Source organism: Haliotis rufescens, unplaced genomic scaffold, assembly GCF_023055435.1.
Source record: "Haliotis rufescens isolate VD_foot unplaced genomic scaffold, xgHalRufe1.0.p SCAF_6, whole genome shotgun sequence".
Classification (NCBI taxonomy): Eukaryota; Metazoa; Mollusca; class Gastropoda; order Lepetellida; family Haliotidae; genus Haliotis; species Haliotis rufescens.
This window is the reverse complement of record NW_025964334.1, coordinates 51,512,381-51,539,918: the sequence shown is the minus strand read 5'-3', so window position 1 is coordinate 51,539,918 and position 27,538 is coordinate 51,512,381. Positions and strand designations below refer to the sequence as shown.

Sequence of the window (27,538 nt, the reverse complement as noted above, 5' to 3'; positions counted from 1 at the left end):
ATGTCGTCCGATGGTATAGATGCTGCCGAGACCCTTCGTAATTGAGCGCTTCACGAACCTAAGGACTCGTTATGGGTTGAAAAGGTTGAAGTTAGCGATTAAGTGACAGTGATTTAGATGAAGAAGAACTCGATAAGATACAGATGGAGGGAAATCAGAAAATACAACAAAGCAGACTAGTTGGGGAGTCAAAGCCTTTACCGACAAATTTGTACCCTGCTAGACACTTATTTATCCGAGATAATAAAACATGGCTGGTTTACAAATAATTATGTAAACATTACTTGATCTATTCTTTGAAACATCTTTCAAAATCTTCTTCTCAAAGTAGGCTACATAGATCACTTATTCATTCGGCAAAAAATGCATGGTAGATTTTCAAACAATGAATACCACTGATATGGCCAAATCTCTGCAAAAGATGTATGCCAATGATCCGACAAAGAAAGCAGAAATATCAACTCCCAGCACTCTGAGATCATTTAGAGCTGCAGTTTTCAGAACATTAAGAGACCCTCCCAATTCTCGAAATATTAATACCATGGCCGACAAGGAATTTATTAGTGCAAACGGGATGTTTGAATCGCCCTCTAAAGCGTATTTTGCGAAGGCGGAAGATCATTACAACATAGACCATGATTGTGATGCATTATTTTAAAAGTCCACGAAAGTGCTTCGAAAAATCCGGGATTTGGTACAATAACGCCACTTTAGGTAAAAATACCCTGAGCACCATAATACAGAAAATATCGAGAAAGGCCAGCTCGTCCAAAGTGTACACTTGTCACTCTGTCCAGGCATCCACACTCACACACCTCTACCAGGCATGTTTTGACGACAAGCAGATATACAACATCACAAAACACAAGTCTGCGTCATCCTTGACCACTACATGGTCTTGTACCAAAGATCACTGCGACTGATGTTGGTTGGTTGGTTGGTTGTTTTGTTGTTTAACGCCGCACTCAGCAATATTCCAGCTATATGACGGCGGTCTGTAAATAATCGAGTCCGGACCAGACAATCCAGTGATTGATATCATGAGCATCGATCCATGCAATTGGGATCGATGACATGCATCAACCAAGTCAGCGAGCCTGACCACCCGATCCCGTTAGTCGCCTTTTACGACAAGCATAGTCACCTTTTTCCGGCAAGCATGGGTTGCTGAAGACCTATTCTACCCCGGATCTTCACGGGTTGCGACTGATGTAAATATTCGCTCCCGTTAATGTCTCACATCATCAACATGTCCACATGTCCTCACGGATCGTTTTAACTTGGGTTTACTATGGGCAACATTTCGGACTCATTTCCCTCACATGTAACTGTTTTCCGTTTCGGGGGCAGTGCAAACTTTCTTGAAAGAGCAGCAGTGAAAACCTTTAACAGATAACTAACGTTGTCGAGCTTAAAATAGCGGCTAGTATTGTTAACACAGGCCAAGGCCGAATGTCATCACGTTCAATAGCTTTTGTTTGTTGTTGAACGCCACCGTTCATTAGTTACGTCATCTGGTTTGTTCTATGACTTTTCCATAATTGTAAGAATAGGTCAGTAACATTCCTTATGTGTTGATTTCAGTAAATGTTTGCTAACGGATATCGTTGTTTATTTTTATTTGATAACAAATCCTATCAATTTTTGCTATAAAAATGGTAACGCTATTTTTTCCGACATTTGCAGAAGCCCTCCTTCGTCGGGTAATTAATGGCAGCAAATAATAATGCCCTGAAGAAAATAGCGTTACCTTTTTCGTAGTAGAGAAAAGTAACTCAAAGATGATAAAAATTATTGGAGATGTTAAATATGAAGTTATATATACATCGTGATGTAAATGTCAAAATAAATATTCCAAATTTTACTAAATACAGATGTAATATTATTTCAGCAACCCCAGTTGACAAGATGTACAAGGGTGACAGTGCCCCTTCAAGTGATAACGATGACTTGGACACCATTCCACCACCCACAAACATCTTAGTGGCATCTGAAAAAGAAAGATGAAGATGATGATGGCACAGCAAATGCTCTATATGCATCCTTCGACAATGTCCTACACAACCATGATGGGTCTGAAAGTACACACACGTTCTCACACCTAAGAATATGTTCATCGTGGTTTCAACACCAAAAAACATACATTAAGAACATTTGGCAAGAGTGTGTCCAGCTACCACTCACATAATGCACACAATGTGCTTCATGCACAACTAGATCAATTTTTTTATCAATGCGAAATACAAGTCCATACTGCCACATCTTTATGGAAATAAAATATTATTCAAAATACAAAACATCGGTGCAAGATCTGTGGCAAATACTACCACAAAGAATTGATTCAAAAACATATAACTGAAAAACATGGAGAGAAAACGTTCAAATGTGAAACGTATTAGCCACAACCAGAAAATATGGAACAGAAATGTTCATTTCGACATTTAATCAGAAATTTGTCTTAATGTGGTAAATATCTTCAATATTTTGTCGTCACTTAAGCGTCATGAACCAAAGTGGAACTCAAATGATGTGGAATCACAGCAACTGTGACATGTTGCACACTGAACAAGAAGTCATAGAAATACATTCCTTTTTATTACTCATCCGTGAAGAGATCACTTGTTTAATAGACCTGTGACGATCCGGGGTAGGAATAGGTCTTCAGCAACCCATACTTGCATTAAAAGGCGACTAACGGGATTGGGTGGTCAGGCTCGCTGACTTGGTTGAAGCATGTCATCGATCCCAATTGCGTGGAAACCCGTGAAGATTCCGGAGCAGAACTCTTGACTCATTACATACAGAATTGCACATTTACTTGTGGTTACTTTACAGAGAGCTGCCGGGGGGATATGTCATCCCTCTGGTGACTCTTGTTTTCAATATGATAAACGTCACTGCATTTATAAAAATGCAATAGCTGACTTTGCTACAGGAACACATTGTTGTGATTAAATCTGTTTTATAGGCTTAATTTCAATATAGAACACTACTGTATATTTTAACCTCACAAATTTCATACCTCAGAAGACGCAAAGCGTTTATGATTTTCTTGCCCTTGCACACAAGTTTGCAGATTACACTGGTCCATTGTTCGCAACTCAGATTTAACTTCTGCAGATAAAGAGATGAGGAAATAATGAGTGATCTGCATGTTGAGCCTGTCCTCCATCATGCCGGGTTGAGTTCTTTCACTTTCAGCCACTTTGATAAAAATCAAATCTACATGCTCTGCCAATGTTCCCCTTACACAGTGCCAAACCGAAGACGAGTTAACAGATGATTGGAGTAATTTTTTTGCGTTCTTGTACGCATCCTGAGGGATCCAATGTTTCTCTTAATTAGTCTATAACTTTTATTTCGCCCCAGAAACTTTAACTTTCAAATGTTTAAGATCTCGAAAATACTTCAGCATAGGCACAAGCTCTTTGGCACTTAATTTTTGCATATTGGCACAATTCACTGAATTATCTGGCCCAAACTCGATTATTTACAGACAGCCGTCATATAGCAGGAATATTGCTGAGTGTGGCATTAAACAACAAAAAGATAAAAAAGCCGCGGTAAATATGCATACTTTAACAGTGAACATAATCTCAGATAGCTCCAAAACCTCAATCTGAAACAAATGGGGAAACAATTATTAAAACCAAAATCAAACTTACAGAAAAAAATGTCACAATGGCAGAGTCTGAAAAGGGTCAGATAACCAGATAATCCTTTTCATAAGTTTTGATTCCTAGAGGAGATGGATGTAACCGAAAACATTCATCATGGGGCACACAGCTTGTCGCCCTCAAGAACACAGAGGGATAAATCCCCAGTCAATACCCTGAATAAGTTTCTTCACATATTGTACAGTTGAAGTGCAGAGCACTAATTTTAAAGAAATACAGCCATTAGTCAATAATATTAAACCATCAGCATTCTGTCTACAAGATAGCAATCTGAAGCAAACTTGCATCAGTTCACTACATGTATATACGAGGGCTGGCTGAAAAGTTCTAAGCCTAACTGTGAAAGACCCGTACCAAGGCGATGGTTTTCATTTATTTCTCCACATAGTCCCCTTTCCAGGTTTACACACTTTTGCCAGCAAGGCCTGGATGCCGGTCAAGAAGAAATTTTCTTCAGCCACCCTAAAACAGATATTCACAGCGGAAATGACGTCATCATTACTAGGAAAATGGCGACCGGCTAGTTCCTTTTTCTTTTGGGGAAACAGGTGGAAGTCTAACGGGGCCAAATCGGGTGAATAAGGGGGATGGTCAATGAGTTCGAAGCCACAATCATGGATCGCTGACATGGCAACCACCGATTTGTGAACAGGAGCATTGTCTTGGTGGAACAGGACTTCTTTAGTGAGCATTCCCCGTCGCTTAGCTTTGATAGCTTCACGCAGCTGTCTCAGTAGGTCAGCATAATATCCATTGATAGTCTGGCCTTTTTCAAGATAGTCAATCAGCAGAATACCCTTGGAATCCCAAAAGACTGAAGCCATCACCTTTCCAGCAGAAGGAGCCGACTTGGTTTTGACTAAATTTTGGTTTCTGGTTGAAAGTGATGAGTGAGTGAGTGAGTTAAAGCTTTACGTCACATCGGCAATATTTCAGCCATATCGTGACGAGAAATTTCATTTATTAATACATATGTTTAAACTAAATTAAAACCTGTCATCGATGGACAGTAAAATTACTAGAATATCACAGATTAATATTTAAAACTAGCATACAACTATAAAAGATATCACTATATATAACGGTACAATATAAAAAAGGGCTATAGATCGCCAGCAGCTGAAGGTAGATCACCACACTAGGGTCCATGGGGACGTACAGTACTTTTGCTACCTGCATGGACCCCAGCCGGATTTACATCATCCCTTCCGCTGTTGGCAATTAATGACAAATCTAGCCAGAATAAATGAATATATATACTACGTCTAAAAACGAGCAGAAATAAACATACTTTGAAAAACGTGGTCTTACATACCCTCTCAGGGGGACAATAATTTTACACTACTTTAACCCCCTTCGAGGATATAGCCACTAACAATCTCAGTTATTGAATAATTCTACCAATTATAAAAGTTATTTATTTAATTACAAACTATAACAATCAAAATTTATGCAGTAATTCGATTTCCTTTAAAAAACCAATAATTAAATGACTACTTACCTGATAAAAAAGATCCTTGATACATGATACCTTGAAATATTTATCCCTTGCGATGGAAAAATCAATGCAGTCAAGCAGGACATGCTTGACCGTGATTCTTTCATCACAAGGGACGCAGAATGGAGGATCCTCACCTTTTAAAATATATTCATGAGTATAACGTGAATGGCAAATACGACATCGTCTTAAAATGACCTCTTCAAATCTGGACTGACAACCCAAGTAGGTATAACCGATATTCGCTTTTATTGCATGTAATTTATTTATACCCACTTGGGTGTCCCACTTCTTCTGCATTAGATCTCTGATGTAAGATCTAATGACAGGTTTATAATCACTGTATGGTAAAAGAAGTGGTGTCACAGATTTGTTGAGTGCTGCTTTTGCGGCAGCATCAGCCAGTGTGTTACCAACAATCCCAACATGGCTTGGTAACCAACAAAAAACGATGTCATATTGGCCAGTCTCAAGATCATTAAATAACTCAAGCATTTCAATTAAAAATGGATGTTTACATGACATATTTTTAATAGCCTGAAGGCACGAAAGTGAATCTGAAAAAATAATGAAGTCTGTATATTTTGATTTCTTCTTGATATATTGTAGTGCTGTTAAAATTGCGTGCGCTTCTGCTGTGAATATGGAACTATTATCGGGTAAACGTGAAGATACTGTTCTGGATCCAATGACGGTGGCACTAGCAACTGCGCCACCATCCTTGGATCCATCTGTAAATATAGATTTATATGTGTCATAAGTGTTTCATAATTGATTGTATTCTTGTTTATAAATAAGTGGATTTGTATCAGATTTCTTAAGTTTAGTTAAGTCTAGGTCTACAGTTGGTCTTACCATCAGCCAAGGAGGCGATGAAAAAAGTTGGTTCGGAGCTATATCCTGAAAGTTAATGTTCGCAGCAGAAACGACTGATTTAATTCTTATTCCTAGGGGTGGAACAAGAGATGTTTTCTTATTGTAAATATCTTCGTACAGAGGATTAAATACGCAATTAAAGGCTGGATTTTACTGATTGGAATATAATTTAGTGATGTATTGTAAAGATAGTTTCAGACGGCGTTGTTTAAGAGAAGGCTCATCCGCTTCAACAGACAGACTTGGAATAGGAGAAGTGCGAAAGGCTCCAAGGCAAAGCCTCAGTCCCTGGTGATGGATAGTATCAAGTTTTTTTAAATTACTTTTACAGGCTCCACCGTAGACGATGGAGCCATAATCAAGTTTGGAACGGATCAGTGACCTGTATAAGTGTAGGAGGGTAGTCTGATCCCCTCCCCAATTGGAATTAGAAACAACTTTCAACAAATCGAGTGCTTTCAGGCATTTAGCTTTAAGAGATTTAATGTGTGGTAAGAAAGTTAAATGGCTATCAAAGATGAGTCCCAAGAATTTGGCCTCTTTAACAACTTTGATAGGGGTGCCATTCAAAAATATTTCAGGGTCTTTGTGCGGCTTATATTTTCGGCAGAAGTGTATACAGTTAGTTTTAGACATAGAAAATTTGAACCCGTTTTCGAGAGACCACTTATGAATTTTATTGAGACAGATTTGTAACTGCCTCTCTATGGTATGCATATTTTTACCACAACAAGATGCATTAAAATCATCCACGAACAGTGATCCATCCACTGAATCGCTTAAAACCTTGGACAGACTATTAATTTTAATACTAAACAAGGTGACAGACAAAAAACTGCCTTGTGGGACACCCTGATCCTGATTATAATGGTCGGACAGGGTGGAACCCACTCGGACTTGAAATTGTCTGTCTGTTAAAAATTGATATCACAGATAAGATTTAAAACTAGTTGCGGAACATTTAAAAGCATTAAGTAGTAAGGAACAACACAATATAAAAATGGGCTAGAGATCGTCAGTAACTAAAGGGAGATCACCACACAAGGGACCATGGGGACTTACAGTACCTTTGCTTCCTGCATGGACCCCGGGAGGATTTACACCATCCCTTCAGTCGCAGGCGATTATATGCACGTTTAGCCATTGAATAAAACTAACAAATATACTACGATTTAAAAGTCTGGTATGCATAAAAATACTACGAATGGTTTGGGACTTACATACCCTCTTAGGGGGACAATAATTTTACGCTACTTCAACCCCCCTCGAGGGTACAGCCACTCACAATCTAAGTTATTAATTAGCACTACCAATTTATAAAATAATAGATTAAGCACATCGAAATTTATGGACAAGTTCTATTTCTTTTAAAAAACTTAAGATTAAATGAGAATTAACATCATTAAAAAGGTCCTTAACTGTTTTGACACTGAAATATTTATCCCTTGTGATGGAAAAATCAATACAGTCAAGCAGGACATGCTTGACCGTGATTCTTTCATCACAAGGGATACAAAACGGAGGATCCTCACCTTTTAATAAATATTCATTTGTGTATCTGCTGTGGCCAATACGACATCGTCGCAAATATAATGACCTCTTCAAATCTGGACTGACAGCCCAAGTAGGTGTAACCAGTATTTGGTTTAATTTCATGTAATTTATTGATACCTACTTGGGTGTCCCACTTCTTTTGCATCAGATCTCGGATGTAAGATCTAATCATGGGTTTAAAATCAGTGTATGGGATCAGAAGTGGTGTCACAGATTTGTTGAGTGCTGCTTTAGCAGCAGCATCGGCCATTGTGTTACCTTTGATACCAGCATGGCTTGGTAACCAACTAAAGACGATGTCATATTGGCCAGTAGCAAGATCATTAAATAATTCGAGAATTTGGATTAAAAGTGGATGTTTAAAGGACATTTTTTTAATTGCCTGAAGGCATGAAAGAGAATCTGAAAACAGTATGAATTGTTTATGTTTAGATTGATTACTGATATATTTAAGTGCTGTTAAAATGGCGTTTGCTTCTGCAGTGAATATTGAACTGTTATCAGGTAAACGTGAAGAGATTGTTCTGGATCCAATGACAGTGGCACTAGCAACTGCACCACCATCCTTGGATCCATCTGTAAATATAGATTTATAAGTGTCGTAAGTGTTTCTTAGTTGATGGTATTCTTGTTGATAAATTAATTGGTTAGTATCTGATTTCTTTAGTTTTGTTAATGTCAGGTCTACCTCTGGCTTTACCATTTGCCAAGGAGGAGATGAGAAAAGTTGAGTAGGAGCTATATCTTGGAGTTTAATATTTGAAGCTGATATTGCAGATTTTATTCTAATTCCGAGTGGTGGATTGAGTGCTGATTTCTTATTGTAAAGATCTTCGTAGAGAGGATGGAATATACATTCAAAAGCTGGATTTGACGGATTAGAATATAATTTAGTGATGTATTGTAGAGATAATTTTAGTCGGCGTTGTTTAAGAGAAGGCTCATCTGCTTCTATATAGAGACTGTGAATGGGAGACGTTCTGAAGGCTCCAAGGCAAAGCCTCAGACCCTGATGATGTATCGTATCTAGTTTCTGTAAATTACTTTTGCAGGCTCCACCATAGATGATGGAGCCATAATCAAGTTTTGAACGGATCAGTGACCTGTATAAGTGTAAGAGGGTTGTTTGATCCCCTCCCCACTTTGAATTAGAAACAACTTTCAATAGATGAGTGCCTTCAGGCATTTAGCTTTAAGGTATGTAATATGTGGGAGGAAAGTTAAGTGATTATCAAAAATAAGTCCCAAGAACTTGGCCTCCTTAACAACTTTGATGGGGGTGCCATTCAGAAATAGTTCAGGGTCCGTATGCGGTTTATATTTTCGGCAGAAATGTATGCAATTAGTTTTTGATTTGGAAAATTTAAACCCGTTTTCTAGACACCACTTGTTCATTTTATTTAGACATAATTGTAATTGCCTTTCAATTGTGTGCATATTTTTACCCCGACAAGATAGATTAAAATCATCCACAAAAAGTGATCCATCAACTGAATCATTTTGACAGACTGTTAATTTTTATACTGAATAAAGTAACAGACAAAATACTGACTTGTGGGACACCCTGATCCTGATTATAATGATCAGACAGGGTTGTACCCACTCGGACTTGAAATTGCCTGTCTGTTAAAAACTGGGATATAAAATGAGGCAGACGCCTCTTAATCCAAAATCATGAAGATCTATTAAAATAATATGTTTCCATGTTGTATCGTAAGCTTTTTCTAAATCAAAAAAGATTGGTACAGCATGTTGTCTATTTACAATGGAATTTTTAATAAACAATTCTAAACGCACTAAGTGATCGATAGTACTTCTGTTTATCCGGAAACCGCATTGTATATTGGTAAGAAGATTATTTGTTTCCAAGTACCACACTAATCGATTATTTACCATGCGTTCCATCGTTTTACAAACACAGCTAGTTAGAGAGATAGGTCGGTAATCTGATGGATCAGAATGATCCCGCCCAGGTTTGGGTATTGGTATAACAATGGCATTATGCCATGAAGATGGAAACGTCCCTGATGTCCAAATGTCATCGAATATAGTCAACAAAGTTTCAAGGCATGATTCGGGCAAGTGTTTCAGTAGCTGATAATGAATATTATCAGCGCCTGCTGCTGTATCATGAGCTTGCCCTAAGGCAGTAAATAGCTCATGTAGTGAAAATACCTCATTGTAATCTTCACCATTATCAGATGTAAAATTTACTTTTTTCTTTTCCTGTTGGAGCTGATATTTTTGAAATTCGGGAACGTAATTAGATGAAGACGAATGTTGAGATAAAGTTTTCCCAAGTCTATTGGCAATAGCAGTTTTATCAGTTAGTAAAGTATCGCCATCCTTCAGATGGTTAACTGTAGAATGTGATCCCTTGCCTTTGATCTTTTTAATCATGTTCCATACCTTGGACATAGGAGTACGAGTGTTTATTTTGGAGACATAGTTCCTCCATGATAGACGTTTATTGTGCTTAAATAGACGTCTTGCCTTAGCATTTGAAATTTTGACAGTGTTTAAATTATGGACAGTAGGATGTTTACGGAAGTATTTCTCCGCCTTCTTACGACATTTCCTAGCTTGTTTGCAGTTATCATCAAACCATGGTTTACAAACACGTGGGTTGACGGAGGACTTAGGAATTGATTCATCAGCAAATATATTCAGTTGATCTGAGAACAACTGAATCGGGCAGTAACATTCTGAAAAGACGTAGGTTGTAATTTATCTTTGCATAAAGATTGAAACAAAGGCCAATCAGCCTTCAAAAAATTCCATCGAAGTGAAGGAGGATCATCAGTGGGATTAATCGGTTTAAGCACGGTGGGGAAATGGTCACTCCCACATAGGTCATCGTGAACGGACCAGGAGAATTCTTTTAACAAAACTGAGTCCGTCAGAGTCAGATCTAAAGATGAATATGTGCCAGTAGCAGGGTGTAAGTAAGTGTTGGAGTCATCATTAAAAATGCAAAGATCATTATCGGAAACAAAATCCTCGATCACTTTTCCCTTTTGATTAATGGTTGAACTTCCCCATAAAGGATTATGCCCATTTAGATCACCCATGATGACACAGGGCTTTGGGAGCTGGTCGTATAGTTTTTGTAGATCATTACGATGAAGATTTGAAGAAGGTGGAATGTATAAGGAGCAAAGTGTGAAGGCAATATGCAGTGTAAGTCTAACTGCAACTGCTTGCAAATTTGTGTCAAGCCGAACAGGACTGTGAACAACGCCCCGCCGCACTAACATAGAAGCACCTCCAGTAGCTTTATCTCCTGGAGGAGAAAAAGAATGATAGGAACTATACTGCCTTAATTCACATATATCAGTATTTTTTAAGTACGTCTCTTGTAAACAAATTGCTGATGGAATAATATCAGTTGTTAATAACTGTAGTTCGTTAAAATTGTGCCCAAGCCCTCTGCAATTCCATTGAAGTACATTTGAATGATTCATGGCGGTTCCACAGGAGATCGCTCACGTGAACGTGAAGAGGAGTCACAACTGTTGTTGTGATGTGAGGATGGAGTAACATCCATCTCTAAAGGATCAAAGAAGTTGTGAACATCTACAGATGTTTCAGTAGGAGTCGGGATCTTTGTTGTAATTTTCCTGTTTTGTTTTTCTTTTGTTTTCTTGACGTGTCAGTTGATGTTTGTACAGTAGCTGACATTTCTGGAGCTGCTGAAGATTGTGTCAAAGTTTCACTCATAATCCTAGATGGTGGAGAAATGTCACATGTTGTAGTATCTAATTGAGGTGTCTGGCTTTCAGAAGTTGTCGTAATAGGCATTGGATGTTCTGAATTTGCCCATGTCAAATCTGTTTGACATTCTATGGATCTAGTTGTGGAAGGGCGAGAGACAGCTGCAGCATAGGTTTGTGTTGATTGAGCAGACCGGCTGGCAACAAGTTTTTTAGCATCCAGATAAGACAAATTATTTTGACATTTGACAGTCAAAATATCCTTTTCAAGTTTCCACAGTGGACAGGATTTGGAAGATGCAACATGTCGGTCATTACAATTAACACATTTGAGTTCAGCTGTACAATCAGAACCGTCATGATTGCTACCACAGCGGCAACAAACAGACGATCGATTGCATGTCTTGGACCCATGTCCAAACTTCTAACACTTATAACATCGGAGTGGATTGGGGACATTCATCTCCACTCTGATGTTGAAATAGCCTGCCTTTATTGATTGGGGTATGGTTGAAAGGGACAAGGTGAACAAATGTGTGTTCGTAGGAACGAAGGTCTCACCATCTTTTCTTGAGAAACGTTTCACTGACGTGACATGTTGTTCCTTTAATTCATCAAGTATTTCGTCCTCTGACATCTCAGCCAGACAACGGGCTCTGTCGCGGATGATACCTCGACTTGAATTTAGCGTTCTGTGCTCAGAGACAGCTACTGCAGTGTTTGCAAACATTGTACAATTCAAAAGATTGATAGCTTGCTGTCTCCGTGCACACTCCACCAAAAGAGAGCCGCCCGATGTTCAGTTCCAGGTTCAACTACAAGAAATTGTGACCAATTTGAATTTCTTTTAACAGAAGCAGCGTCAGATGAGAAAGTCTCAGCTTCTAAACGTCTTTTCTTTTCGTTGCGGTTTGAACCAGAGTGATTGTTTGCCATGGTGAAAGTAAATTATTCAGCACCCCTGCTCCCCACCCACCATGGAGTGCTACAAAGAGCGATGTTTTCCTGCACCGGATCTCCAACATGCAAACATCAGGGATACAGAGGTGTAATACTCCAGTAAGAACAACATGAATAGCTGTATTTGTCTATCAAATAAAATGTCAGGCTGGTTCGGCCCATGGCAAGAAATTGAAGACATACAGAACTCAGAGGTCGAAAGTACCAGATTGGCCCATGAGCCACCGCCTTCTGGCGTAAGACTCTAGGCAATTTATTCAATCCAAAATCGAGAATTCACACAATTAATGCACGGCCAAGACCAAAATTCAAGTAAAATACAACACCGGTGTGCATACACAATATTACGCACAGGGCCTGGCATGACCGGGCCCATCTTACCACCCGTCTAGGCGAAGTAAGGGTCGAAGTAGTGTGTTGGGCAAAGGAACACAGTTCCAGGAACCAGTGCCCTCAACTACCAGATTCCCGTCCTCCGCCGACACAGGGACGCAACCCACGGCAAACGGGCTGCCCACTTTGGTCGCCTTTTACGACCAGCAATGGGGTGCTGTGGAAATATTCTACCCCGGTTCCACACGGGGGAAGAGCAATTAGCGTTACCCTGCACTCACCACGAGGAGGTTGCTCTTCACGAGTGCCTGAAAGTGATGAATCCAGGTCTCATCCATGGTTACAAATCGGGCCAAAAAATCATCGGGATCTGCTTCAAAACGGCATAAATTGTCACGGGACGTCAGGAATCTGACACGTTTCTGATCGGCAGAAACTTTTATCATTCCCAACTCATTGGTGATAATGTGTTCAACCCTCTCATGAGAGATGTCCACAACACTGGCAATATGTCGAGTGGTCAATCGTCGATCAGCCATCACCATGTCATGCACCCGGGTAATGTTTTCCGGAATGGTTGCTGTTGAAGGCCTTCCTGGACGCGGGTCATCGTCAAGGCTCTTTCTGCCACGCTTGAATTCCACAGCCCACTTCTTTACAGTGGAAAAGGAAGGGGCACCATCCCCTAAAGTGGAGACCATGTCAGCATGTATCTGTGTTGGAGTTAGCCGTTTCAGTTGCAGGTACTTGATGACTGCCCTATAGCCAGTTTTGTCCATTTCTGGTGATTTCAATGGGTAGGTTCACAAGATGGTCTGGTACAAAGACAATAATAACACTACAGTTGCAGTTCTTATGTCTATGATTCATTAAATGATTGTACTTGTTGGTGGCAAAAGTTTGTTTCAATCAGATAGAGATATCCCACTTAGGCTTAGAACTTTTCAGCCAGCCCTCGTATCATTCTTTTTCTCCTCCAGACGATATGCTTGGAGGGTCTTCAATCAATGTGAGACATGTTGCTTTCCACAGCCCTGTTCCATTCAATACCAATCTCCAAGCCGCGCTCTGTATATATTCCTTTTTTTTAGGTCTTCTGCAGGCTGATCGTCAAGCTGTCTTCGATCAACACCCCACGCCAAGCATAATTATCGCCACAACCCCCTCCGGGATGTCACAAACACTAATACTAATAACGACATGTGCATATTTAATTATCACTCTGCATGCTGCAACTGGCATCTTTTATTTTTATTTGTCTCTGACCGATTCTAACGAATTCAAACAGTCAGTCCAGAATGACCTTTGTGGAAGTGACCATTTCCCAGCTATCCTTTCAATAGTACATCCATATGATGCTCCACCTTCAACAACATCGAATTTTCCAAAGGCAAGTTGGTCTTTATTTAAAACTGTATTCACAAATAAGAATGGATTTGAAGTAAAGGGTCTGAATCTCGGGTTCACCATTTTAATCGACAGGTGAAATGTTATCTGAACATACTTCCTCGTCGAACTAAATACCGACATTTCGGAAATTTAAGGAAAAAAGATAAATAATTTCAATTGTAATGCTGAGACCCGTGAATATCCAGATTAGAATAGGTCTTCAGCAACACATGCTTTCCGTAAAAGGTGACTAATAGTGGTCAGGCTCGCTGATTTGGTTGATGGATGTCATCGTGTCCCAATTGCGTGAATAGATGCTGCTGATGTCAATGACTGGATTATCTAGTCAAGACTCGATTATTTACAGACCGCCGTCACATAGCTGGGATATTGTTGGGTTGGCGTTAGAAAACAAACAAACCTACAATTATAATAGTGAGGATTATAAAGAAATCGTTTCCATTCATGAACTGATGCCTGTTTTGAAACACTGTTAACTATATTTTAACATATCTGGACAACAGGTAATTTATCTTCATCTTGGCGAAATGATATTATTCGAATACTGGAGTCTGGCCGTGGCCATACTCACCTTTCCAGTTATATGCCAATTTCGCTTACTATCTCTGTTTGTAAGACCATGGAAAGAATGCCCAATAACATATTAATATGGCACTTAGAAACAACTAATCTTATTACAAATATTCAATTTTTGGTCAGAAACAATAAACTACCATTTACCATTTGGTTAGATTTGAAATGTTTGTTAGAAATGCTATCATCAATAAACAACACACCACATTTTCGATTTAGAAAAAAACGTTCCATACGACCTGGAAACATGGAATTTTATAAAGATCTTCAACAGATGGGGATGAAAGGCTGTATAACTTATATTATATGTCATTTTTTAAATGATAGGCATTTCCAGGTACGTGTGGAATCCACCGTGTCAAATTTTTACAATCAAAATCAGGGTGTACCACAATGTACCATGTTATCAGTAATGTTGTGAAGTATAACAATTAATAGTTTATGACCCGTAAAGATCAGCATCCCATGCTGGTCGTAATGGGCGGCAAACGGGATCGGGTGGTCAGGCTTGCTGCCTTGGTTGATGCATGTTATCGTACCCCAATTGCGAGGATCGATGTTCATGATATCAATCACTGGAATATTTACCCACCGCCGTCGTATAGCTGGAATATCACTGGGTGCGGTGTTAAGTAACAAACAAAACAAACACAAGTCATAATTTATCTATTTAATAGTTTTAATTTCCTTTGTCGATGGGTTATATTTTGTAGATATTAATGCATCATGTCGAGGTATGTAATTGAGACTGATTATTTCGTTCACTAATTATAACCGTTCACGGCGGTTCCGGTCGCTATCAGCTGGGTCGTATGTTGGCTACCGTACCCGTTACAGTATACACTGACGTCCAGTATCTGTGTTATCGGGATATTTTTATGAGCGCTATCTGCTATTGAGAGCCCTCAATGTCCCTCTTAATTGTTTCATATTTCTATGAAGCTATGTTTAAGTGATATTTTGTATGCGCTTGTAGAAAGTATGTACACATAATGAGCTCAATAAATCGAGCATCCAATAAGGTGAGGTGAGTTGAAATTGGGTTTAACGTCACGTCCAAGAGTATTGCACTTATATGGCGACGTGTGTGTGTGTCTGTCTGTCTGTGTATGTGTGTGTGTGTGTGTGTCTGAGTGTGTGTGTGTCTGAGTGTGTGTGTGTGTGTGTGTGTGTGTGTGTGTGTGTGTGTGTGTGTGTGTGTGTGTGTGTGTGTGTGTGTGTGTGTGCTAGTCCGGACTGATGCCGATTTATAGTGATAGCCCACTGAGATACCATGCCGCAGTTTAACATGAATACCCTACTCAGACACAGTATACTGAATCAGAGCTGACCAGTCCTTGTTTTAGCCCCTTAAGGCCGAGCGCCAGACAGGGTAACAGGTACCATCTTTTAACGTTTTTTGGTATAACGCGGCCGGGGATCGAACCCCGGACCTTCCGCTCTCCGGAATCAGAGGCCTAGGTTCTACATGTCACACATGTAACAGTAGATGTTCAAGGTGAAGGCCATCTGTTCTCAATATCTTGTATGGCCACCATTAACTCCAAAATTGACTGGCATCGGTGTACCATGGATCACGAATTGTGGCCTGAGGAATGTTCACACTCTCTGCCTGTAGTGCTTGTGCCAAATGTCAGTGTTTAAGCGGTTGTTGCTGACGTGCTGGTAGTGATTGATCCTTTGCATCCCATAAATGTTCGACGGGGCTTAAGTCTGAGGACGCGGAGGGCCATGACAGGACCTGGATGTTTTGATTCCTGAATAAGGCTGTTGTAAATCCTACCGTGTGAGGTCGGGAGTTGCCTTGTAATAAAATGACGTTCGCTTGTTGCATAATGGGAAGGTCGTTGTGGTTCTGTCACGTAGGTGACGTAGGTGTATGAATCTGTCCTGTGCTCTAGTTGTGATTCTCCTGTTTGGGGTCTGCCGATGGCGTTGTTGCGTTAGGATTCCGTCAGTTTCAGCATGTTTTCGCTGTTCACTTGCTGTAAAATTGTGATGCCATGCAAACGAAAACCAAACGTTTATAATGCCCAACAAGTGATGTTGCACGTGCATGTCATGTTGGTCTGTTTTGGCGCCAGGCTCTTATAAGGATGTGTTTTCTTTTGCCATTTTTACATCTCTCAAATTTCTGCAGTACCTTATCCTATCCACACAATTCAATGCAGAAACGACCAATTCATTTTTGGTATTTCTTTTGTATGATGTCGACAATACAATGTCAGATATTTACAATTTTACTACTTTTGCGTTACTCTTTTTGCAGAGTATACTCTCTCTCTCTCTCTCTCTCTCTCTCTCTCTCTCTCTCTCTCTCTCTCTCTCCCTCTTCCAGTAACACTTCAGCTGTCTGCAAACGATCGAGCCGCGACTAGACAGTGAGAGATATTATGAGCGACAATCCACGGCGTCCTGATGCGATGACACGCACGCGACCAAGTCACCGAGTCTGACCACCGGGCCGATTGAGTCATTTCGTGCAACGAGCACAGATTGCTTGGGACCAATTATAACCCGGTATCGCAACTTGTGTCAATGAACCGCAACATATTATTTAGTACACAGGAATATCTTATAAAAACATGTATCCTTTCTGTGAATATCTCAATCAGAAGCATTATATTGGTATTTGAAACGTTTGATTGAGCAAAAAAAATGAAATATTCTCTGTCGAATAGAATAGTACATAAACAACACAACAGACATTGCTGGCCTCATTACACAACACAAGCAGTCATAAGTACATGTGCAACGCTGATGATACACCACAGACAATCTTTCATTTATCTATATCACTATCTACCGTCGACTTTGTCCGTGCCGGCAGAGCAAGGTAGTCCCGTATACCCAACTGATAACGCTTTCCCTTATATCCGAGACACCTCTCCCTACAGCCAGTCGTCGTTCGAAACGTTAAGGGGGAAAGTGGATTTTCTCATAGAAATGAATCGCAGTTTCCCCAAATAAGCGAATGACAGGATATTTACCACTGCTCTTATTGGCGCTGGCAGTTGAGTTTTCAGGTATGTTTTTATTTAATCATTGAAACAATCTGTCCGTTACAAATATATCAGTGTGTTCCGTTATCAGTATTCGTTATTGTGTTGTGCTTTTGAGATGAGTGTTGTTGTTTACACATATGTGTTATTGCAATTATAAGTATAACCATTTTCATCACACAACAAAACTTGGGCAATTTACAATTTGATATGAATTAAAAGTTTAGCTATTTACTCCTAATAAAGCAGTCATCTGGGCGACAGGGTAGCCCCGACGTAAAGCCGGAGACCCGGGTTCGATTCCTTACATGAAACAATGTGTGAAGCTCTTTTGCGGTGTCCTGCGTCGTGATAATGCTGGAATAGAAACTGTTGTATTGCTAAACCAAATTATTAATTATGTACTATGTAGTTCGTTAATCAATAACAACGGGTCGAGTTAAAATTATTTCTGACTGAGAGAAAGCACTATTATAAACATATGATGTTGGTAGCCTTGCCTGTCCAGTATAGGAGCGTGTCAGAATATCGAGGTCAAGACTGTGAAGGTCACAGGAGAGTGAGTGAGTGAGTGAGTTATTATTTAACGTCACATGGGCAATATTTCAGCCAGATCGTGACGAGAAAGTACATTTATGATACATTTATGATACATATATTTAAACTGAATAAAAAGCTGTCAACGAAGGACAGTAGAATAACTAGAATATCACAGACTTGATTTAAAACTAGTTGAGAATATTAAAACGCAGTAAGCATTAATGAACAGCACAATTTAAAAATGGGCTAGAAATCGTCAGCAACTGAAGGGAGATCACCATACTGGGGACCATGGGGACTTACAGTACTTTTGCTTCCTGCATGGACCCCGGCAGGATTTATATCATCCCTTCAGTCACTGGCGACAGTGTACCAGTTAAGCCTTAGATTAAAATAACGAAGATACTACGTTTAAAAGCCTAGTGCGCAGAAAAATACTTCGAATGATTTGGGACTTACATACCCTCTTAGGGGGACAATAATTTTACGCTACTTCAACCCCCCTCAAGGGTACAGCCACTAACAATCTAAGTTATGAATTTCGCACTACCAATTTTTAAAACAATACATTGAACACATCAAAATTTATGAAAAAGCTCTATTTCCTTTAAAAAACATAATATTAAACGAGAATTAACATCAGTAAAAAGGTCCTTAATTGTTTTTACAATGAAATATTTATCCCTTGTGATGGAAAAATCAACACAGTCAAGCAGGACATGCTTGACCGTGATTCTTACATCACAAGGGATACAAAACGGAGGATCCTCACCTTGTAATAAATATTCGTGCGTATATCAGCTGTGGCCAATACGACATCGTCGCATAATGACCTCTTCAAACCTGGACTGACAACCCAAGTAGGTGTAACCGATATTTGGTTTAATTTCATGTAATTTATTGATACCTACTTGGGCGTCCCACTTCTGTTGCATAAGATCTCTGATGTAAGATCGAATCATGGGTTTAAAATCAGTGTATGGGATCAGAAGTGGTGTCACAGATTTGTTGAGGGCTGCTTTTGCAGCAGCATCGGCCATTGTGTTACCAATGATACCAACATGGCTTGGTAACCAACAAAAGACGATGTCATATTGGCCAGTAGCAAGATCATTAAATAATTCGAGAATTTGGATTAAAAGTGGATGTTTTGATGACATATTTTTAATCGCCTGAAGGCATGAAAGAGAATCTGAAAACAGTATGAATTGTTTATGTTTAGCTTGATTACTGATATATTTAAGTGCTGTAAAAATGGCGTTTGCTTCTGCAGTGAATATGGAACTGTTATCAGGTAAACGTGAAGATATTGTTCTGGATCCAATGACAGTGGCACTAGCAACTGCGCCACCATCCTTGGATCCATCTGTAAATATAGATTTATAAGTGTCATAATTGTTTCTAAGTTGGTGGTATTCTTGTTGGTAAATTAATTGGTTAGTATCTGATTTCTTTAATTTTGTTAATGTAAGGTCAACCTCTGGCCGTACCATTTGCCAAGGAGGTGTTGAAAACTGTTGAGTAGGAGCTATATCTTGCAGTTTAATATTGGAAGCAAACAAGGCAGACTGGATTCTGATTCCGAGTGGTGGAACAAGAGATGACTTTTTATTGTAAATATCTTGGTAAAGAGGATTGAAGACGCAATTAAAAGCTGGATTGGACTGATTAGAATATAATTTAGTGACATATTGTAAAGATAATTTTAGACGGCGTTGTTTAAGAGAAGGTTCATCCGCTTCTACATATAGACTGTGAATTGGAGACGTCCTGAAGGCACCAAGGCAAAGCCTCAGGCCCTGATGATGTATCGTATCAAGTTTTTTTAAATTACTTTTACAGGCTCCACCATAGACGATGGAGCCATAATCAAGTTTTGAACGGATTAGTGACCTGTATAAGTGTAAGAGAGTTGTTTGATCCCCTCCCCACTTTGAATTAGAAACAACTTTCAATAAGTCGAGTGCCTTCAGGCATTTAGCTTTTAGGTATTTAATATGTGGAAGGAAAGTTAAGTGGTTATCAAAAATAAGTCCCAAGAACTTGGCCTCCTTAACAACTTTGATAGGAGTGCCATTCAGAAATAGTTCAGGGTCCTTATGTGGCTTATATTTTCTGCAGAAATGTATACAATTAGTTTTTAATTTGGAAAATTTAAACCCGTTTTCTAGACACCACTTGTTAATTTTATTAAGACATAATTGTAATTGCCTTTCTATTGTGTGCATATTTTTACCACGACAAGATAGATTAAAATCATCCACAAAAAGTGATCCATCAACTGAATCATTTAAAACTTTTGACAAACTGTTAATTTTTATACTGAATAAAGTGACAGACAAAATACTGCCTTGTGGGACACCCTGATCCTGATTATAATGATCAGACAGGGTTGTACCCACTCGGACTTGAAATTGCCTGTCTGTTAAAAACTGTGATATGAAATGAGGCAGACGGCCTCTTAATCCAAAATCATGAAGATCTTTTAAAATACCATGTTTCCATGTTGTATCGTAAGCTTTTTCTAAGTCGAAAAAGATCGATACAGCATGTTGTCTATTTACAATGGAATTTTTTATGAACGATTCTAAACGCACTAAGTGATCGATAGTACTTCTGTTTTTACGGAAACCGCATTGTATATTGGAAAGAAGATTATTTGTTTCCAAGTACCACACTAATCGATTATTTACCATGCGTTCCATCGTTTTACAAACACAGCTAGTTAAAGAGATAGGTCGGTAATTTGATGGATCAGAATGATCCCGCCCAGGTTTGGGAATGGGGATAACAATGGCTTTATGCCATGAAGGTGGAAACATCCCAGATGTCCAAATATCATCGAATATATTTAACATAGTTTCAAGGCATGATTCGGGCAAGTGTTTCAGCAGCTGATAATGAATATTATCAGCGCCTGCTGCTGTATCATGAGCTTGCCCTAAGGCAGTATATAGCTCATGTAGTGAAAATACCTCATTGTAATCTTCACCATTATCAGATGTAAAATTTACTTTTTTCTTTTCCTGTTGAAGCTGATATTTTTGAAATTCAGGAGCGTAATTAGATGAAGAAGAATGATGAGATAAAGTTTCACCAATGCTATTGGCAATGGCAGATTTATCAGTTAACATAGTATCGCCATCCTTCAGATGGTTAACTGTAGAATTTGATCCCTTGCCTTTGATCTTTTTAATCATGTTCCATACCTTGGACATAGGGGTACGAGAGTTAATTTTGGAGACATAAGTCCGCCAGGATTGACGTTTATTTTGCTTAAATAGACGTCTTGCCTTGGCATTTGAAATTTTTACAATATTTAAATTATGGACAGTGGGATGTTTACGGAAGTACTTCTCCGCCTTCTTACGACATTTCCTAGCTTGTTTGCAAGTGTCATCAAACCACGGTTTACGAACACGTGGGTTGATCGAGGACTTAGGTATTGATTCATCAGCAATTTCATTCAGTAGATCTGAGAACAACTGAATCGGGTCAGTAACATTTTGAAAAGACGTAGGTAGTAATTTATCTTTGCATAAAGATTGAAATAAAAGCCAATCAGCCTTCACAAAATTCCATCGAGGTGAAGGTGGATCAACAGCGGGATTAATTGGTTTAAGCACCGTGGGGAAATGGTCACTCCCACATAGGTCATCATGGACGGACCATGAGAATTCATTCAACAAAACTGAATCCGTCAAAGACAGATCTAATGATGAATACGTACCAGTTGCAGGGTGTAAGTAGGTGTCCGAGTCATCGTTAAAGATGCAGAGGTCATTATCAGAAACAAAATCCTCAATGATTTTACCCTTTTGATTAATGATAGAACCTCCCCATAAAGGATTATGACCATTTAGATCACCCATGATGAGACAGGGCTTTGGGAGCTGGTCGTACAGTTTTTGTAGATCATTACGCTGAAGATTTGAAGATGGAGGAATGTATAAGGAGCAAAGTGTGAAGGCAATATGCAGTGTAAGTCTAACTGCAACTGCTTGCAAATTCGTGTCAAGCGGAACAGGACTGTGAACAACGCCCCGCCGCACCAACAAGGAAGCACCTCCAGTAGCTTTATCTCCTGGAGGAGAAAAAGAATGATAGGAACTATACTGCCTTAATTCAAAGTTATCTGTATTTTTTAAGTACGTCTCTTGTAAACAAATTGCTGATGGAATACAATCTGTTGTTAATAACTGTAGTTCATTAAAGTTGTGCCTAAGCCCTCTGCAATTCCATTGAATTAGACTAGAATGATTCATGGTGGTTCTATAGGAGAACGCTCACGTGAATGTGAAGATGAGTCACCACTATTGTTGTGGTGTGAAGATGGGGTAACATCCATCTCAAGAGGCTCGAAAAAGTTATGAACATCTACAGATGTTTCAGTGACTGTTGGGATCTTTGTTGTAATCTTTTTACTTTGTTTTTTCTTTTGTTTTTTTGCCATGTCCGTTGAAGGTTTGTTTGGAGCTGACATTTCAGAAGATGGTATTTTCGGAGTTGGCGGTGATGGGGCCACAGCCTGAGTCACAACCGGAGATGTTGAAGATATAGCACCTGGACTGACAGAATGATTTGTCTGACTCTCGGATGTTGTAGTCAGAGGAACCGGATGCTCAGAAATTGTCCAAGTCAAGTCAGTCTGACATTCTATAGATCTACTGGTTGAATGGCGAGAGACCGTAACAGCAGCAGCAGCAGCAGCATACGATTGTTTTGATGAAGGTGTCCGGCTTTCAAAGAGTTTTTTAGCATCAAGGTAAGAAACATTGTTTTGACATTTGATAGTCAAAATATCTTTTTCACGTTTCCAAAAAGGACAGGATTTGGATGACGCTACATGTTGACCCGTACAATTTATACATTTGAGGTCTGCTGTACAATCGAAACCGTCATGATTGCTACCACAACGGTGACAAACAGTAGGACGAGTGCATGATTTGGAGCCGTGTCCAAATTTTTGACATTTGTAACACCGGAGTGGATTGGGGACATACACCTCCACTCCGATGTTAAAATAGCCTGCCTTTATAGACTGGGGAATGGTTGAAAGTGAAAATGTGAACAAATATGTATTCGTTGGAACAATGTTCTCCCCATCCTTTCTAGTGAAACGCTTCACCGACGTGACGCTTTGTCCTTTGAGTTCCTCAAGAATGTCTTCTTCAGACATTTCCGCCAGACAACGTGCTCTGTCGCGGATGATCCCCCGACTTGAATTTAAAGTTCGATGTTCAGAGACAGCAACTTGCATGTTTGCAAAGATTGTACATTGCAAAAGATTAATAGCCTGCTGTCTCCGTGCACACTCTACCAAAAGAGAGCCGCTCCTGAGACGTGAAACATTCTTTACCTCACCACAAATACCTTCAATGGCTTTAGATATGGCAAAAGGGTTTATTTTTAATGGTTGTTCATTTCGTGCTTCGACTACAAGAAACCGAGCCCAAGAATTTGATTTTGGTGAAGGAGAAACATCTTCATCAGCCGAGAAAATCTCAGCTTCTAGACGTCTTTTCTTGTCATAACGGTTCGAACCAGATTGATTGTGAGCCATGATGAAATTAATGTATTCAGCACCTCTGCTCCCCACCCACCATGGAGTGCTACAAAGAGCGATGTTGTCCTGCACCGGATCTCCAACATGCAAACATCAGGGATACAGAGGTGTTATACTCCAGTAAGAACAACATGAATAGCTGTATTTGTCTATCAAATAAAATGTCAGGCTGGTTCGGCCCATGGCAAGAAATTGAAGACATACAGAACTCAGAGGTCGAAAGTACCAGATTGGCCCATGAGCCACCGCCTTCTGGCGTAAGACTCTAGGCAAATTATTCAATCCAAAATTGATAATACACACAAGTTATGGACGGCCAAGGCCAAAATATACATTACAATACAACACAGATGTGCATTTACAATAATACGCACAGGGCCTGGCATGACCAGCCGATTGATAAGACCGGGCCCATCTTACCACCCGTCTAGGCGAAGTAAGGGTCGAAGTAGTGTGTTGGGCAAAGGAACACAGTTCCAGGAACCAGTGCCCTCAACTACCAGACTTCCGTCCTCCGCCGACACAGGGACGCAACCCACGGCAAACAGGTTGCCCATTTTAGTCGCCTCATACGACCAGCAATGGGAGGCTGTGGAAATATTCTACCCCGGTTCCACACGGGGGAAGAGCTATTAGCGCTACCCAGCACTCACCACGAGGAGGTTGCTCTTCACGAGTGCCGTCACAGGAGAGAATTCGGATTTCCGGCTATCGTGCTACAGCCTAATACTGTGCAGGTTCGGGTGTATAATGACTGAAGATATTCAGGCATGCCAGATACCTAAAGATGTTTTTGTTTTGTTAATGTTGTGTAGGGCGGTCGGGTAGCCTAGTGGTTAAAGCGTTCGCTCGTCACACCGAAGACCCGGGTTCGATTCCCGACATGGGTACAATGTGTGAAGCCCATTTATAGTGTCCCCCGCCGTGATATTGCTGGAATATTGCTAAAAGCGGCATAAAACCATACTCACTCGCTCACTCACTGTTAATGTTGTGATCAAATAGCTCTCAAACACACGTACAAATTGAAACTTGGATTGAAAGATTCTACTTTCGCAAAATCATAGTTTATTGCTGGATTTGTTTGTGACCGATCACGAAGCTCTGCTTGTCTTTCAATGTTCAACTTCAATTGACTGGTCCTCCGCCCTGTTACTCAAAGGATCACAGATCACAGCCTGATGATGTTATTCGTCTTTTGAGTTATCACACTTTCTTTTGAATTTTATTGTTTCAGCTGTTGGCGCCCAGTTTGACTGCCCCTTTGAAACCGACTTCTGCCAATGGACCCAAGCTCAAGGAACGGACAAATTTGACTGGAAGCTGATAGCTGGAAGTACCCTAACAGCAGGGACTGGCCCAAGCGGTGACCACACCACTGGCAGTACGTCAATACGTCAATACATTTACCTCCGCTATTAATACTTACAATTAATAAGCTACAACCTACAATTTACAACAGTTTACACACTTTTACATAACATTATAATGTCCAACGGAAATGACATGGTATATTTCAAACTGTTGTAGATAATTACAGTTTTATTAAGATTTTATGTAAACTGATGACACGGATGCCCAAATAGTCTAAGGAGATTCGTTTCACTCAGTAGCATTACGTCCCTTAGCCGTACAAGGATCTAATGGTCGTGGGTTTCATTCCCATCGAATGTGGTCCTTGATCTGTTCCACAATACCCATGCTTGTGGGTTTCTCTAAAGAGACTGCGTTTGTTTAATACTGATCAGAACTGCATTCAAGCTAAGTCATCCACTGCTGTTTCTGAAGAACCCTATCTAACGTTGTTGACATTGTCCACAGAGGGACACTACGCCTACTTTGAATCTTCCGTTGGTGCAAATGGAGACAAGGCACAATTGATCAGTCCGACGTTGACGATCGCCAGTGGTCACTCAAAATGTCTGGTCTTCTACTACAACATGTACGGGGAGCACGTCAACGCCCTCAACGTGTACGAGAAGACCAACACGGCCAAAATGAATATCGTCTGGACGCGCCATGGCAACCAGGGAGCCAACTGGACGGAGGCAAGAATCAACCTACCAGTGGCTACAAACTTTCAGGTAGGTCAAGGTTATACATATTGTCATATAGTTTGAAATGCCTTCGTGCGTTGCATAATGTTATGCATGCTGTTGTTTCCATGTGTCGATATGATGTCATTTGTTGCATGTAATTATGTGCTACGATCTGAAGGGAATGGTTAGTTTTGTTGTTGTAATATTTCTTAAAAGATTCAGATTAGTATTTAATATTTGGCTGAGAAAACATTGCAGTGAGAAAGAGAACATAACATTTTTGTTATTTCCCAATATGTGATTCGTCTATAGGTTGTAATCGAAGCTGTTCGAGGACGGGGATGGAAAGGAGACATCTCCATAGACGACACTAAGACTGTCAACGGCCCCTGCCCTCCGCTAGGTAATAACTCAACTACATGTTACTTACACGGCTTAATGATAAAAACTCGACCCAAGTCTAATGCGATATTCGAACATCACATTATAATTAGTCCTCTGGGAACAGTTCAACATCACCCCGCAGAGAAATAATGTCTTAGTTTCGCAAGCCAATAACCTTGAGATCTGGCAACACTGACAATGGACACCAGATGATACAATCTAGTTTCCCTTTAAGACGGTTTGGTGGAAATGTGATCTATCGTCGCTTTGATCAATGTGAATTCTCGTTCATTTTATCGTGTTGGACAGTAACACATCCTTTTCTGTTTCTTCATACGAGAGGCATTTCAGATAAAGACACACTGTCCAAACTATATGCCGTGTTTTCCAGGAACCATTTTACCATCGGTACCCCCTGGGGCCAGGACTACTCCGATGCCGGTGTCAACGTCGTGCAACTTCGAGACGAAAGCTGTTTGTGGCTACACTCAGGACAAGAGTGACAACTTTGACTGGAGGTGGTCTACTGGTTCAACAGCATCCGCCATGACCGGTCCTAACAATGACCACACTTACGGTACACCAGCAGGTGAGGATACTAACCAACAGATCATGGCTGATTACCTAACGAACATCTTTCTTAAATAAGAGCCTTTGTCATTTTCCGCATTTATTTAATCTTCAGTGGATGTTTTACGCCATCAAGTTCATAATGTAGATTGATTTCCTCCCAGGCCACTACATGTACATGGAGTCCTCTGATGCCCGACCAAATGCAAAGGCAAGGATAATCTCTCCAAGACTCCCAGGAAGTGGAACACGATGCCTTCAGTTCTGGTACAGCATGTTTGGTCAGCAGGTGAACACGCTAAACGTCTACGCCAAGTCCCGAAGTCTAGGCAATGTATTGTGGACACTGTCCGGGAACCAGGGGATGGACTGGAAGATAGCACAAGTGACCATACCAGGGGGATCAAACTACAACGTAAGTCTACTGCTGTCTTTTTATTACCTCTCTCTCACATAATGAATTGTTTCCGTCTCGTTAAATATACTGTTTCAACCAGCCCACATACAGTCGTGTATTTCCTGTTACTACAGATCGTGTTTGAAGCCAGTCGAGGCACAGGTGTCCATGGGGACATTGCCATTGATGACATCCTTCTGAAACAAGCCTCATGTCCACTGCCGGGTAAACCAACCAAACATTAATATATTGACACAAACAAATACTAAGCACAATCTTACAAACTTCACGCCCCGTCCTACAGATGTTCTCCCTGCGAATACACGTACAGTGAAACCCAGTTTATCGGGATGTGAGTGTTCCCATATTAACCACTTTCTTGATTAACGAATCATAGGCAGATAGTTGTGTCTCTTGTATATGTATCTAAGCATTCCCAATGCCAA

At 40.1% G+C, this 27,538-nt stretch overlaps 1 protein-coding gene across 1 annotated transcript; it reads left to right on the top strand.

Moving 5' to 3' along the window:
* Nucleotides 1-27,242, top strand: LOC125374863 (MAM and LDL-receptor class A domain-containing protein 1-like). Its single transcript, XM_048386545.1, has 6 exons — nt 1-37; nt 24,940-25,086; nt 25,524-25,786; nt 26,054-26,144; nt 26,517-26,714; nt 26,860-27,242. Exons 1-6 carry the CDS (start codon nt 1-3, stop codon nt 27,150-27,152), a joined length of 1,029 nt encoding a protein of 342 aa, XP_048242502.1. The 3' UTR covers nt 27,153-27,242.
* The last annotated feature ends 296 nt before the right edge of the window (nt 27,243-27,538 follow it).